This window comes from Glycine soja, chromosome 15 (assembly GCF_004193775.1).
Source record: "Glycine soja cultivar W05 chromosome 15, ASM419377v2, whole genome shotgun sequence".
Taxonomy (NCBI): Eukaryota; Viridiplantae; Streptophyta; class Magnoliopsida; order Fabales; family Fabaceae; genus Glycine; species Glycine soja.
In genome coordinates, this window is record NC_041016.1 from 7899802 (window position 1) to 7914597 (window position 14796).

The 14796-nt window shown below is 32.6% G+C and overlaps 2 protein-coding genes across 3 annotated transcripts; both read right to left on the bottom strand.

Moving 5' to 3' along the window:
- LOC114388451 (F-box/kelch-repeat protein At3g23880-like) lies at positions 1-2341 on the bottom strand. Of its 2 annotated transcripts, XM_028348947.1 has the most exons (2): positions 2084-2341; positions 1-1528 (listed from the first exon to the last, which is right to left on the bottom strand). In XM_028348947.1, the coding sequence occupies exon 2, from the start codon at positions 1472-1474 to the stop codon at positions 323-325; it is 1152 nt and encodes a 383-aa protein (XP_028204748.1). In that variant the 5' UTR covers positions 1475-1528; positions 2084-2341; the 3' UTR covers positions 1-322. The 2 variants fall into 2 exon arrangements, with proteins under 2 accessions (XP_028204748.1, XP_028204747.1); XM_028348946.1 differs by lacking the exon at positions 2084-2341 and having other exon boundaries at positions 1-2077.
- Positions 2342-11555: 9214 nt separating this feature from the next.
- Positions 11556-13019, bottom strand: LOC114386347 (F-box/kelch-repeat protein At3g23880-like). Its single transcript, XM_028346339.1, has one exon. It carries the CDS (start codon positions 12993-12995, stop codon positions 11814-11816), a length of 1182 nt encoding a protein of 393 aa, XP_028202140.1. The 5' UTR covers positions 12996-13019; the 3' UTR covers positions 11556-11813.
- Between the last annotated feature and the right edge of the window lie 1777 nt (positions 13020-14796).

Below are 14796 nucleotides of genomic sequence, written 5' to 3' on the forward strand. Positions count from 1 at the left end.
TTTAAGATGAGTCATTAAATATATGCTTCTCACAATAATACAAGAAAGCATATACCAATTTCCATATACTAACAAATAGATGAAGCAGTGTTTTTTTACATCAGTGATGGATACATAACCCGACACAAGTAACAACACATAACTGAGCTTCATCAAATATTAACATCTATACAATGCTTGGCCCCTCCCTTCTGCATATACATATTACACATTTAATCCCAACATACATGAACCAGCGATAAAATCACACGACTTAAAAATATTTTACACATCTTATTCTTCCTTACACTTGCTTCGCGTGGCACATCAACATTCAACAACCTTAATGCTTCATTGGCGAAACCAGAGTTTCAACATAGACCTCTGCATCAAACCAGCCCTTACCACTCTCAATCTTAGGATACTTAAACGAGTTATCTCTTGGGTTATACAGAATCAAGTCAAACTCAAACATCAACAGCACTTCACCATTCTCTGAAATGTAATAAGGCCCTGAGTACGAAAAATTTTCAGGATTAGGCACATAAGGAATGCTCACCAATTTCACCCAAGACTCTCTCGCTCCATAATCCTTCATCATCCACACAACAAAATGAGTTTTCTTGTAATCATAATTCATGCAAAGACATCCTTGTAAAACACCCAAACCAGGGGTGGAACAGTCTTCCTTTTCATAATCAGGTGGCAGAACTTCCCTATATGTTTCCTTATGAAGATCCAAGGAAACAATAACCCACAAGGAACTTGAACCAATAGAATGATTAGCAGCCCAATTGAGAGTGCCGCTCACAAATTTTCCTGAATTTTGAAAGGGTGAGAAACCATGAGGGAAATCCTGAATCTTCCTCCATGAATTGGTGGCCATGCTATACACCTTCACTTTACACTCAATAAAATACTCACTAGGGTCACAAAACACAGCCACCACCTTGTAATCCTCATTAACATGATCATAGCCAAGGCCAAAGGCAGTGAAACACCCTGGCCTCCAATTATTCCCCAAAGGTGGTGATTTTTTGGAGACCCTGATGGAGGGGTTCCAAAGAAGCACACAATCACCCTTTATGGCAAAACATAACAACCCATTACAAGAGCCAACAATCCCATCGTGGCGAAACTTGTTCTTCACAGGGTAGTTAAGTTCATCACAAACGGTTGAAAGGTTGTTGAACAAGGAACTCAGAGAACATGATTTGAGGTGAAACTCAGCGGTTGTGGCACTCAATATGATCCTGTGATGGGTGAAGTGGGTGCTTCGAGACGACAGGTGAAGGTGCTTTTTCATGAAGTAAGGATCATAAATAAGGGACATCCATGACTTGCAAACGCACCTGAACTGCAACAGAGACTTCACTGGGAGCCTCGAGAGAATTTCAACAACGAGTTCATCAGGGAGAAAGGGTAGTGGAAGTGACTCTGACATGCCTTGTTGTTTCTGAACCGAAGATGGTGGCAGTGGTGAGGTTCGGTCCATTGGGTTGATGAGCCTTTCTCTCTTCCTGGTGAAGCCTATGCGGTGGAGGTAACCCTGCGATGACATGTTAGGTTGAGGTGGTGGAAGTGTTTGTGGTGATCAGTGATCAGTAGTGTTTATGTTGAGTTGAGTCTGAGACACTGTGTGTGTGTGTGAGAGAGAGAGAGAGAGAGAGTTTCATGTGGTGGTTGATGTTGATGATGATGAAGAATAAATTATTGATTGCTAGACTCTAATAAAGTAGTAACTCATAAGATGAAAATTGTTGCTGTTGGGTTCAATACACCACGACACGTTGCAGTTTTGGAAAGACACTAGCGTGTGCTCAAGATAAAAGAAGAGGAAGAAAACGAAAAAAGGAATCTACGACTTACTACACACAAAAATAAGTATTATAAAAGACACGTATAAGAATGATATAGATCCTTTATTTTAGAAAAATACAAACCAATACCTTAACTTATTAGTTAAGTAATTCAAAGTAAAAAAAACAAAAATACTAATGATGCACTCTATTAGTAACTTTTTTTTTCTTCCGTATTTGATTGTGTCTCACTATGCTTTTGTCGAAATAATGAAACAGAGAATCGAAGGATTTCCATGACTTACAAGACTACCAGGTACATATGGAATAGCATATGCATATGCCCTTGATCAACAGAACCATTTCTCTAGAGAGGATTTCCACCATGACTTTATCTCACCACTTCAATTTTGGCCTTTTCTTTTTGTTTTCTCGTTTAGCTATAAGCTTATATAAGCAATTTTTCGTTGGCGGCTTCGTTCTCTGCCACTCACTCTTAGAAGGTTGAGCTTCATCCACAAGATGTCTATGTGATGAAGATCAGTGTTAACATTCTTATCATTAAGCCCCACACAGTCGTGCCACCACCGCATTCTCTCTGTTTTATTTTTATTCATTTTCCTTTCTTACCTTCTCTGGATAAGATGACAGCAAGTTATGAATTCTATGAGTCACTCAAAAGTATAACGAGGAAACGACAAGGCAAAAATGTGAAAATTCATTCTAGTAGCTTCTTCTATCATGATGTGGACAGTGCTTATGCACTGCATCGTTTCTAATCTCCCCTGTTTACTAATTAATGATTCTGTACTTAGTACAATATGCTATTCTCTAGCTCGTTTGTTTGTCCCAACTTAACAATAATATCTTCCATTATTGTAATGTTTATCATGAAGTTGTTGCATTTTTTTAATACCTTATAAAATAACGTAACATAAACTTTGTTTTTTTGAAGTGATCATGACTTGTTTGAAAACATATCATACAATGGCTTACATAAATATCACTTAATTACTAGTGTTGAGTGGAAGGTGCTAATGGGAATATTCCACTATATAAAACTGCTTAAAAATTTATAAAAAATACAATTAGTTTATTATGCCATTTTTATGTACTAAGATAACCATAACAATCCAGCTACAAGGATGAACAAAAGGAATATATTGATCACATTATAAATACGTGTTGCACGCCGTTGCCAATACTATACAATAAAAACCAATATGAAAATATTAACTAACATTACTTAAAAATTGAGCAGTCTGAAGGATAAGACAAAAAAAAAAACTAAGCAGTGTTATTAATTCTCATAACCTTCAAAACCATACGTATTAACTATAAAACATAGCTAAAGAACATTAAACATTTATACCACCTTATTCCCATCAACAGGATTTTGGTTTGGACAACGACAATACTTCCAAACTGTGTTTAAACTCCTAGACCTAGAACTTCTTTAAGAACCTAGATATTTAACAGTTCTGCTACTTCTTGGTCAAAAGATTTAATATAGGTTCGTCTGGTCTTGGGTAATAATCGTTTTAGTCCTTAAATTTTTTAAAAAAATTATTTTTAATTTTTTTAAAGTTTGTTTTTAGTCATTTAACTTCTTTTTTATTTTTAGTTCTTTAATTTTTTCCATTTTTACTTTTAATCATTTTTAGTGACTAAAAGTAAGGACAAAAAAATTAAGGGACTGAAAGTGAGGATAAAAAAAAGTTAAATGATTAAAAATAAAAAAAATGAAAAAAGTTCAAAGACTAATTTTTTTAAAAAATTTTAAAGAGAAAAAAATAATCAATCCCCCCAAAAGATAAAGAAACAGAATACCTATCTTTCTCCATGTTCTACAAGGCAATTATTGTCCAGTACAAATAAATGGGAATACCATAATATAGTTGATCTTTGCATTTCTTCTTCTGTCTCAAAAGATGATGGTCATATAGGCAAATTTAATCACAATTTTTACAGTTCCTTTGCCTTATTAGTATGGATTAACCAATTTGTCCATGATGCACTAAATCCACCCACCTGTTGTTCTTCCACAGACAGAACTTAGGAATAAGAATCATGACTGAAACCAATCATAAAATGTAGCAAAGCCAATATGGCATTCAATTCAATCAGTGCATATAATTCTCTAAGTGTCATTAAGGTAGTAATATGTTCCCAAAGTAAAAAAGCAGTTAGCTGTAGCATTCAATAATTTGAAAACAGCTAGAACATAAAGCTTAACCATGCTTTTGTTCGTTGTTATCTTCTTTTGGGTGTAGTTTTTTCTATATGATCCAACAGCAAGTTCAAAGTTAATCCCTATCCGAAATTTTCCAACTTTCCACAGACCATCCTTTTGACAGCCCATTTGGGGGCACTTTTCCCAATCTTGCATATATGCCTATGTCCACTAAGAGTAGCCCGATGATCAAAATAAGCAATGCCAACATCCTTCTGACAAACTAAGAAAAACAAATGGAAATAGTATGAAACTACTGCTAAACTATCTTCTTAGTCGTAAATTTTTTAGAATTTCTAATTTTAGTTCTTGAATTTCATTTTTTTTGTTGTTAGTCCTTTAATTTTTTTTTACTTTTAGTTTTAAAAAAATAAAGATAAAAATATAATTAAGAGACTAAAAATAAAAATAAAAACATAAAAGTTCAGGAATTAAAAAAAAAATTAAAAAAAATCTAAGAACTAAAAAATTACTAAACCCTTTTTGACACCATCCAAAAGGGTTCCATGCCGTCATTGTAGGTGGAGACAAACTCATTAATTGAAGTGCCAATAACATTTAGAAACCCCAAGGCCACTAAATATCATCCTTATAACATCCATTTGACTGACAGCTGTCGTTAACAGTGTTGTTGCTACTGCCATCCCCAAGGCCACTTCCACTTGTTCTTTTTTTAGTTTCCTTTATCAAATAAATGTTGGTATTATCTGGTTTGATCACCCCACTACTCTTAAAGATCAGAGGCATATCTGCAAGTCTAGGAAGAGTGACCTGCAAATGGCCTTAGTCAAGGGTTGTCTATGGAAACTTGATAAATTTCCAATTGACATTAGTTTTCAACTTGTTGTTTGATCATCTCAAAAAACTACACCCAAAAGAAGTTATCTCCTTGCTTGTCATTGAACTTTGTCCTAAGTTAATGTTGCCTTGTGGCTGAAAATATAGAAAATCGTACTATTAGTTGAAACTGTAATAAGAAAAAAAGAATTCAAAAACAATTACAATTAATATAAACTCTTAAAGATCACATAATTACACAATACCTGAAAATATAGAAAGCATTAGTTGAAAATAAAATTTAAAAAAAGGAATTTGGAAACAATTAAAAATATAACACAATTAAAAACGATGTATATATAAATTAATTTTAAATTATAATTACAAATAGTGAGAATATTTTTCTTTTCTTTTAATCCTCTGGATCAAATAAAGCATTATTCACAAAGCTAACCACAACCATTTTGGAGTAGGGTTTTAAGTTAAAAATTAAAAATATAGAAGAAATTTATTGACTAGAATAATAAACTACTTACAAGAAGAATACCTCAAACCTGACTCTAATAATGTGTGTAATGTAAATGTATGATATAATTTATAGATTTACGACGGTGCGAGAGTTGGGAAAGTTTTATAGATTAATCCCTTTACTTGAGCTACATACATATTATTATTTTTATGATATCTTTTAAGAAAACTGCTTCAAAGTTCTAAACTTAATGTTCTTCTCGCTCATCATATATTTTAATACAGTAGTATATATAATAATTCCGTATAAATAAAAGTAAAACTGATTAAATTCAGACAGACTTAACTCTAGCTTACGTAGTGGATCAATATCACTTAGCTATCATTCTAAATGAAATATCACTAAGGTTGGATATAAATGAAATTAATGATTTTTTTATATAGTTAAAGAACTAAATTTAAACTTAGATCAATAAGAAAATAAGTAACTATTTATGAGTTTATTTGAGATGATTATATGTTCTAATCATGTTTATATAATATGATGACTGCACAGGACAAATTACAAAACATGGAATCCTAGCAAAAAGGAGGCTGGGTCGGACACAGTTATCCCTGTAAACGGTGTTCCTCAAGGTTAGATTTTTACGGTCAATGGATTGAATCAAAACTCATTGCACACGTTAAAAAATAGGGTTTCCGGCATGCTTGCTTTTGAAATTTGAAATTGAAAATTGGCCTAAAATAAGCTCCAACGGCAGTCACTCATTTTGAAATTGAAATATTTTCTCTCTATCTTTTAATCATCTCTTCTTTTCATTCTCATTTTTATTTTCTTTTCTTCTCTCCTCCAGGTTGCATTTATTGAAGAGAAGGTTAGGAATAACAATCCCATGTTGTAGAAAGTTTGTTAAGAGAATTTAAATACTTGAACCAAACAAATGAAAATAAGAAAAATGTTTCCTTTGCACGCATATCATATTCTTCTTTTTTCGAATCCAACAACTGAAAACTGAATTTTTTGTTTTGAGCTCTTTTGATAAGATTTTCATCTGTTACTGCTTCCACATTTGTTTTGTATGCATACTGCATTTGAAGATATTTTTGGATAATTTCAGTGTTTGTTAGTGGTGATGGATTTCTTTTTTGACTTTGAAGGCTCCTAGCAATTGAGTAAGTTATTTGCCTTAAATGACAATAAGGTTTGCCAAAGGTTGATATGTTGTTGAACAATTTATTTTCCTTCCATTTCGAAAAGGCGAAAAAAGAGAAACATGCTTAATAGTTAATACCATTTCATTTTCCAAAATGTCTCATTTTGTGTAAATGTCTTTTGAAAAAAATAAAAAATCATCTAGGTGTTTATCTAATAGACTTCGCTTGAATTCTATCAGTGTGGGCACCGTGAAGAGTATCTACGGGAATGTCAGGAAATAAGGGATTTATTGTCCATCTTATTCAGAACTAAGTTTCCAAGAAAAAAAAATGGTTATGGAAGTCCTATTTCTCATGGAAATCTAAATTTAGTTGTGTAAAAAATATTGAAGTTAGAGTTGTGGCCAGACAAGGTTGAGTAAAAGGCTTCTTATGTTATCAATTTAATTTCATTGACAGAAAAAAAATCACCCAATGATTGTAGCACTTATTTAATACTTGGGAGAATAATATGAAATTTGTGCAGATAGCAGACAAGCTTAATGGATGTCAATGTTATAAATCACCATTCTCTGTGCCTTTCTCTAAATGAAGGGTTATACGTTTAGAATGGTGAGTTGCTTTTAAAAGATGATATTCTCAATTGAAAATGTTCGTCTTATTCTAATTCTAATTGTATCTGCATTTTTTGTAGACCACAAAGAGCTGACAGCTTCAAACAGTGAGAAAACTGTTTTTGGATTTCTACACCCTATTCAATAGTCGGGTAGAGGATACATGACCCCCAAGACTCTAGATTGTTTTTCCAATACGATACTATTATTAGAATTTATAATACATATATAACTATATCCTAACATATTTGAGAGCATATTTGGATCTCCCTATACCCATCCTAACATTAAGGGATAAAAACTAAGTGTCCTTATAACAGTTAGGATTGTTGTTCCTGAAAATACGTTAGTTCGGTATGATTCATCAAAATATGTATCACCAATGGATGCTGTCAAGGCAAACTTTAATGCCTCAATTAAGGAAGGACAAAAAACAGGAATGGGTGTTTGTGTTTCGAAAGCATGAAGGGACCATTATTGGCAGGTGCTACATACTTCACACCGCACGATAATATAAGCATGTTGCTCTAAGCAGGTATCGTGGTTAGCAGCAGAGTTATTATTCCACGGGGTTACTCACTCTTTGAATCTGATGGTTAGATTTTGTGTATTGCCTTTGATTTATCTTAATAAAATTGCCAAGAGTATTATTCCTTAAAAAAAAAAAGGATTCATCATGAAAGAGAAAGAAAAATTGTTATTCCCATGTTATTATATTACTCCTCGTTCTTGATTAATATGTGATGGAATGAAAATGAGAATTTGAATGTGTTAGTTTAGTTACTTTATAACGGTCACGACTCACGAGCACTAACAATAGAGATAATAGGACAATGAACCATTTACTTGAAAAGTTATAGATAGATAACATATTAATGATGACAAAGGCATAGTATGCACCTATGCAAGAATGTTCTTTTAAGAGACTTTTTCAAAAAAAATATGTATGTAGTGTATGAATATCTATACAGCAATGAAATAAAAATCTTTCTCTAGTCCACTGTCCATCTCTCTCTACCTTGCAAATAATGGATGCCCGAGTGGCACTGGTGATTGGAAATGCTTGTTGATCTAGCCTCCAATACTTTTTAGTGGTTCAATACCGGGAGCAGTTGGAAAGTTGGGCCACAATTGGTTTGCATTTTTTTTTTTTTGAATTGGTTTCATTTTTAAAAAATTAAAATTTTAAAAATATGTTTAATTTGACTTCTTATTTTCTATTTTTAAGAAATAAAAACACTGAAAATGTGTTTTCAACCGGAAATATATTTTTATATTTACTTAAAATTACATTTTTGCCACCATGTGTTTTCATTTTATCCAAAATGAGATTCTGATTTCAACTGAAAATACTCAAAACAAGATTTTATTATTTCCAGTTCGTTTGAGAAAATATTTTACTGAAAATATTTTCAAAAATTCAACCAAGCGCATTTTCATCACCATTTTCCATTTTCAATGAAAATAAAAACATAAAACAGTCCAATCAAAAATCCCCTTATTTATTGATATTATTGATCACTATAATGCTAAGGATATTAAGGATGTATTGTCACATTTGGAAAAGGACCTTGGAGCTAAACTTGTTACATAAATGTATCTGGTTCTGTCCTTTACCAGATAGCTATTGATGTTTACGCTGTGAATCTCACTCGTTATCGGGATTCAGTTAGTATTTATACCAAAGGTCAACAAATGGAGCTGGTCAAAATTTAAAGGGCCATCTTTTACATGAATGTTTTGAGGTCCAATACCATAATGCAGTTCAAGGCAGTGAATGCTCTCATCTCGTTGCAATGCGTTCTTGGGTCATATCCCATCATTTATAGGATATTTGAAGAATTCTTTCAATGGAGAAATTCCTATAGGCCTAGCCACTGCTATTACCGTTATTCTCTCCTTGTATCCTCCCTTCAAAAGCATCCATAATCTTCCATAAAGTGAAAGAACTGAATATCACCTTTTTAGGCCTCTAAATTTTAAATTGCATGTGGAAAGAGACACTTCCTGTTGCTGATTTCATTATTTCATATCATCAACCCATCATCTCTGTCATTTCTATTCTTGTTTATTTATATTAGAACATGCACACAAACCCAATTACTTAATCCTATGGATCAATATAAGAAACAATGACAAGATTCTCTTACACATTATGCTCTAGTGTAATTAATATGGCTTGCATCAGTTGCATGTATAATCACAAATGGCTAGAGATGACATAAAGTGTTCCAGTAGCATGTTTGGCCTGGAAAAAAATTTACTTTCTAATGGCAACTCTCACCGTACATTAATTCTGCCTGTAAGTAATTCTATCATACACTAATAACACTATTGAGTATTGACTACAGTAATTCTAGAAATTCAACCCCTAACGCCTAACGGGCCTAACCCCATGTAACTCAGCAACAAAACAAAACATCAACAGACTATCAAGTACAAACTATATTGACTTTAGTAGGCAAGTCAATCATTATATACCTAAGAGGCTAAGACAACCAAGGACAGGTGCAATACTCTAAGCTTTGTAGTATCTGCTCTGCCTAACACTAATCACAGCCCAACACTAGAAGTACATTCTGCTTATGAACGAGAAAAGAATACAATCTATCCTCGTAACATTAAACACCCATTAATGATCCATCCACCCATTAATTTAACCAAAGAACGTGTCTCAAATAAAATGTTAAATAAACAGAGACAAAAATGGCATTCATCACTTACCAGAATAATAACAGTACATCTACAGATACAAAGAGGCCTAGAGCCAAAGATTACCTAACCATTCCAAGAGCCTAAAAAGTTATGCCAGAAGATAATCTATAACTAAGAGTTCAGACATGCATCTTAATTTTCAATGGCTAAGAATTCTCCCATGCTAAAAGAAGAAAAAAACCCAACTCAGGAGAAGCCCTTCCCAAGCTTTTGAATTGGACAAAACATATTTTCCTTCTCGACCCAACAGCATTTATCCCCACATCCTTGAGATCCTCTAGCATTAACAAGGGCAAAACCTCATCATCAACCTTGTGAATTTTGAAGACAGGAGCATATCGACCTAACACTACCCATTGAGCCAAATTCTTTACACAAAACTCAGGAGAAGCCTTTCCCAAGCTTCTGAATAGCACGAAACACTTTCCTTCTCGACCCATACACACTTAAAGAGCATGGACAGCCCAAAATAGTTTTTAAAAGAAACAACTTGAGCACAGAATCCTTTACACCAAAACTCACAGCCAAACAAGAAACGAGCTCAAAAACATAATAATCAACCACACAATAAAAAAACGAACAACCTAAATAGGAACAAACATACACATATATATATATACACACACACACACCAAATTGAATCAACATACCGAAAGACACACAAATTCAACTAAAACTGTTCACAGGAATGCAAAATTAAGACATACACAAATGAGGACAATCAAACTTCCAATGGCCAAAACTGAATCAACAAACTCTAGGTTGATTAGACAAGAAAAAGCAGAGATGAGAAAGCTCAAGAGAGAAAGACAAACCAGTGAGAGAGAGTGCTCGAGGTTGAGAGAGCAAGACAGCGAGAGCGTGAGGACATTCAGAGAGAGGAACAAGTGCAGGAAGAATTCTAAAATTCCACATTTTCAGATAGATTTTAGATTTCTTTATTTTAGTTGATTAAAATTTCCTATTAAAATTCTCAAATTTTAAATTCTTTTTAATAAAATATTTGGACAAAAGATTTTAGCCCAAGGAATTTTAAATTCCCCCTAAAAATTACTATCCCCTCTTAGAATACCTTATACAAACACACCATAAAAGAAAAAGACTAAAAGAGTCTTCCAAGAACAACCCAACACAATTTTTGCTAGATTGACCAAATTTTGGGATCAATCTCAAAATATATTTGATATATTTCATTTTTTAAGTAATTATCACTAATCCAAAATGAGGAATGTTATTTTATATTCAAACTAGAAAAGAGTGTTTAGCAACACATCATCGAATATACACAATATTCTGCAACATGTTAAACAAACAAAGCCAAAGCAATTAACTGTACCATTCAATAAACAGAAAACATCTATTTATTTTAATGATCCAGAAGACAACAAAATAAGCTCTCAAGAAGTTGTTAAGAACTTGTAAAAAGAAAACTTATTACGACTTTCATTGACAGCCACATGCATGGTAAAATCCGATGTGAGATTTGAAGCAAACACCATGAAATTTGTGTGGCAGTAAGCAAACATTTATGAAACATAGGAAATAAGAATCACAGCTTAAACTAATCCTAAAATGGAACAAAGCAAACATGGTGTGATTTGATTCAATCAGTGCATATTCTTCTTTATATGTCAGTAATTCTTGTGGAAGATATGCTGCCAAAGTAAAAGAAGCAATAAACTGTACCATTCAATAAACGAAAAACATCTATATATTTCAATTTCCAATGATCCAAAAGCCAACAAACTAAGCTGTCAAAAAGTTATTACAAACTTGTAAAACAAATTATTATGAACTTCATTCACAGCCAGATGCATGGTCAAATCTAATTTGTTTACTTCATAATGTACTGGGTAAGATTTCAAGCAAATATCATGAAATTTGTACAGCAGATAGCAAAGATTTAACAAACAAACGTACTAGTGACTTGGCAAAACATCTCCTAATTACATTGCAACCAGTGATTAGAACAACATAGCATTCATAACACATTTAAACATTTAAAAGTGCAGTTAGTGGATTCAACAACAACCTCATGCACCAGTGACATAGTATAGCATCTACATCCTAATACTAAACACAAGGTGATATCAAACTCTCAATATAGACCTCTGGGGTCATATACATGTAGATGTCTTGAATATCGGGGATTTTAGAAGTGCCATTTCTTGAATTATAAACAGCTAACTCTGAGTTGAATTCCATCAACACTTGGTCATCCTCAGAAATACAAAGTGCCTTGGTATACAGATAAGAGTCAGAAATTCCCATGTAAGGAACTCTAAACAATTTGGTCCAAGACTCTTTATTTCCATAATCCTTCATGAGCCAAACATCCAAAAACGTGTCGGCGTGAGAAAGAACACACAAGCAATCCCTCAACACACCCAAAGTCAAGTTAACCACTGCCACTCCATAATAAGGCTGCAAAACCTCTTCATAAGACTCCTTATGCAAATCGAGAGAAACAATAATAAGGGAACTTGAATCATTTGATGCCAACCAATTAACAGTGCCACTAACGAATTTCCCCGATTCATCAAAAGGAAGCCCAGAAGGAAACTCCTGAATCCTCCTCCACGAATCGGTACCCAGCGTGAGAACCTTCACTTGAGTTTCGTATCGGCCATCACATTCATAGCAAAAAATTGCCACCACCTTGTAACTATCAGCAAAACGATCATAACCGAAGCCATGTATCGTATAACTACCGTTGCGCCGTTCATTATCCAGAGGCGGCAATTTCTTGAATTTCCCAATGGAAGGGTTCCATAAAAGAGCACGGCGTTGATCAACCGCGAAACAGAGAATGCCGTCACAGGAGCCAACGATGAAATCATAACACTTTCGGTTGTTGAAAGGGTACCTGAGCTCTGTTGCGTTAACGGCAACGGCATTGAAAACGTCCGAGAGAGGGTAAGCTCGGAGAATGAATTCGCGCGCCGGATTCGTGAATCCCGCGATGAGGCGGGTGGCCGTTGGTGAGCTGTGAAGGTGGTTCTTAGCGAATTGGGGATGTGAAATTAGGGATTTCCAGGACTTACATACGCATCGAAGTTGTAAAAGGAATTTCACAGGGAGCCGCTGGAGGATTTCCTGGATGAGCTCGATAGGAAGGGTGTGAGTGTGTGAAGAAGATGATGTTAGGGTTTGTCGGCGTGATTCGGTGGAGGTGGTGAATCGCCCCCTCTTGCTGGTGGTTGTTTTGGGCGAAGCGGCGTCGTTTATGTCCACCCCGTCACTACCTGCCGCCATTTCTGTCCGTGCGGTTAGTGTGGAAGGACACATTATTATTTATTATACAGGCTTCAAGCACTTTTTGGATTTTACTTTTTACCCTCAATTTTTATTACTTTTTTATTTATTTTATTTCTGATAAATTAATTTAATATATTTTATTCATGATTAAGGGGAGATGAGCTAAAAAAATATGATAACGATGACAACAATGATAATAGTGATAACCGCTCACAATAGTAATAATAGCGATTAAAGATGATGAGTACCACTTAATTGAAATATCTTATGAGATGATAATTGAGATTTTTATAGATTTATTTGTTATTCGGTTAATCTTTTGGAGATTTGATGATCTATTATATTTTAAATTTAAATTTTAAATATTACGATCTTAATCATATATTATTTTTAAATTTAATTTGATGGTTGTTATTAATTATTCTTATGTTCTCACATAAGAAAGGTGTTCTCATAAAAGTTATACTCACTCATTCTCTCTCTCTATATATATATTAAGTTTATTATATTTTGACAATCAACCAATTAACTTTAATAAGTCAATTAAATTATTTTGATTTTTTAACTTACCACTTTAATGTTTAATGAAAATAGCAAATTACATGTGTTTGGTAAGACTTTTGAGGAATTTATAAGTTATTTTGATCAAAAGATTTTTTGGTACACAAGTTTATTTTTCAAGTTTATTTTTCATAAGTAACTTATGAAAAATAAGCTAACTTAAAAGTTACTAACTTTTTTTTGTTCTCAAATTTATCCTTGTTATTTTATTGGAATATTTATTTTGTCCTTTTATTCAATTTAAAAAATCTCTTTTTTATTATTTGGAAAATTCATCTTATCTAATTTATTATTAGTACAGGCACACATGACAATTCAACTCATTAATTGTCATCATCACACCTTCATTAAAAGGAATTTTAAATATATATGATTAGTTTTGGATAGAAGATCTCAATAGTATCATGTTTAATAGTTATGCAAATAAAAGATGTACACATCTAAGTTATTATTGTATAAATAGAAAAAATATTTTAAAAAATTATAAAGAAAAACACTTTATTTTTTAAAAATTATATTATCAATAAAGTGTTTAAATGTAAAAAATAATTTTAAACAATATAATTCTAATAAAATTTATTTAATTTAATTTTACTTTTTCAAAAAATGAAAAAATTGAGTTTAAACAATATGTGTAAAATCACTTAATGTTTATCATTTTCTTATAATATAAAATTAAAAATTTATTATCCTACTTTTTAAGAATATAAGTTATTAAAAATAAATTCAAATATAAAAAATATTAAATATATCATTTTATATTATTTAATATTTATAATTAATCTTATCAAACACTTTAATTAAATCAATTATCTTATAATTTTTTTAACTTTTAACTTATAACTTATAAATCATTTAATATTTATAATTAGTCTTATCAGACACTTTAATTAAATTAGTTATCTTATAATTTTTTTAACTTTTAACTTATAACTTATAAACTTTGACTAGCAGATAAGCTAGTTTTATGAAAGATATTGGACTAATTGCATGTGGCTTTTATCCTAGGTTCTCAGTTGTTCAAGACCATTCACTCGTGCTTTTCCTCTTCCATGCTCATCGAATTCACGTGAACGACAAGACAAGTGCATCCTCCCCATTAAAACACACGCATATGTGTGTATTCCATCATGTATAAAATGTTGAGCTCTTAAATTGATCAAAATAATCAACTCATCAAACCACACAAAAATTAATATTATTAATTGAATTATTTCCGATTTCACACACTAATAAA

What these genes read in the sequence shown, in the direction of transcription:
- LOC114386347 (XM_028346339.1), bottom strand. Translation starts at nt 12,995, where the DNA reads ATGGCGGCAGGTAGTGACGGGGTGGACATAAACGACGCCGCTTCGCCC.
- LOC114388451 (XM_028348946.1), bottom strand. Translation starts at nt 1,540, where the DNA reads ATGTCATCGCAGGGTTACCTCCACCGCATAGGCTTCACCAGGAAGAGA.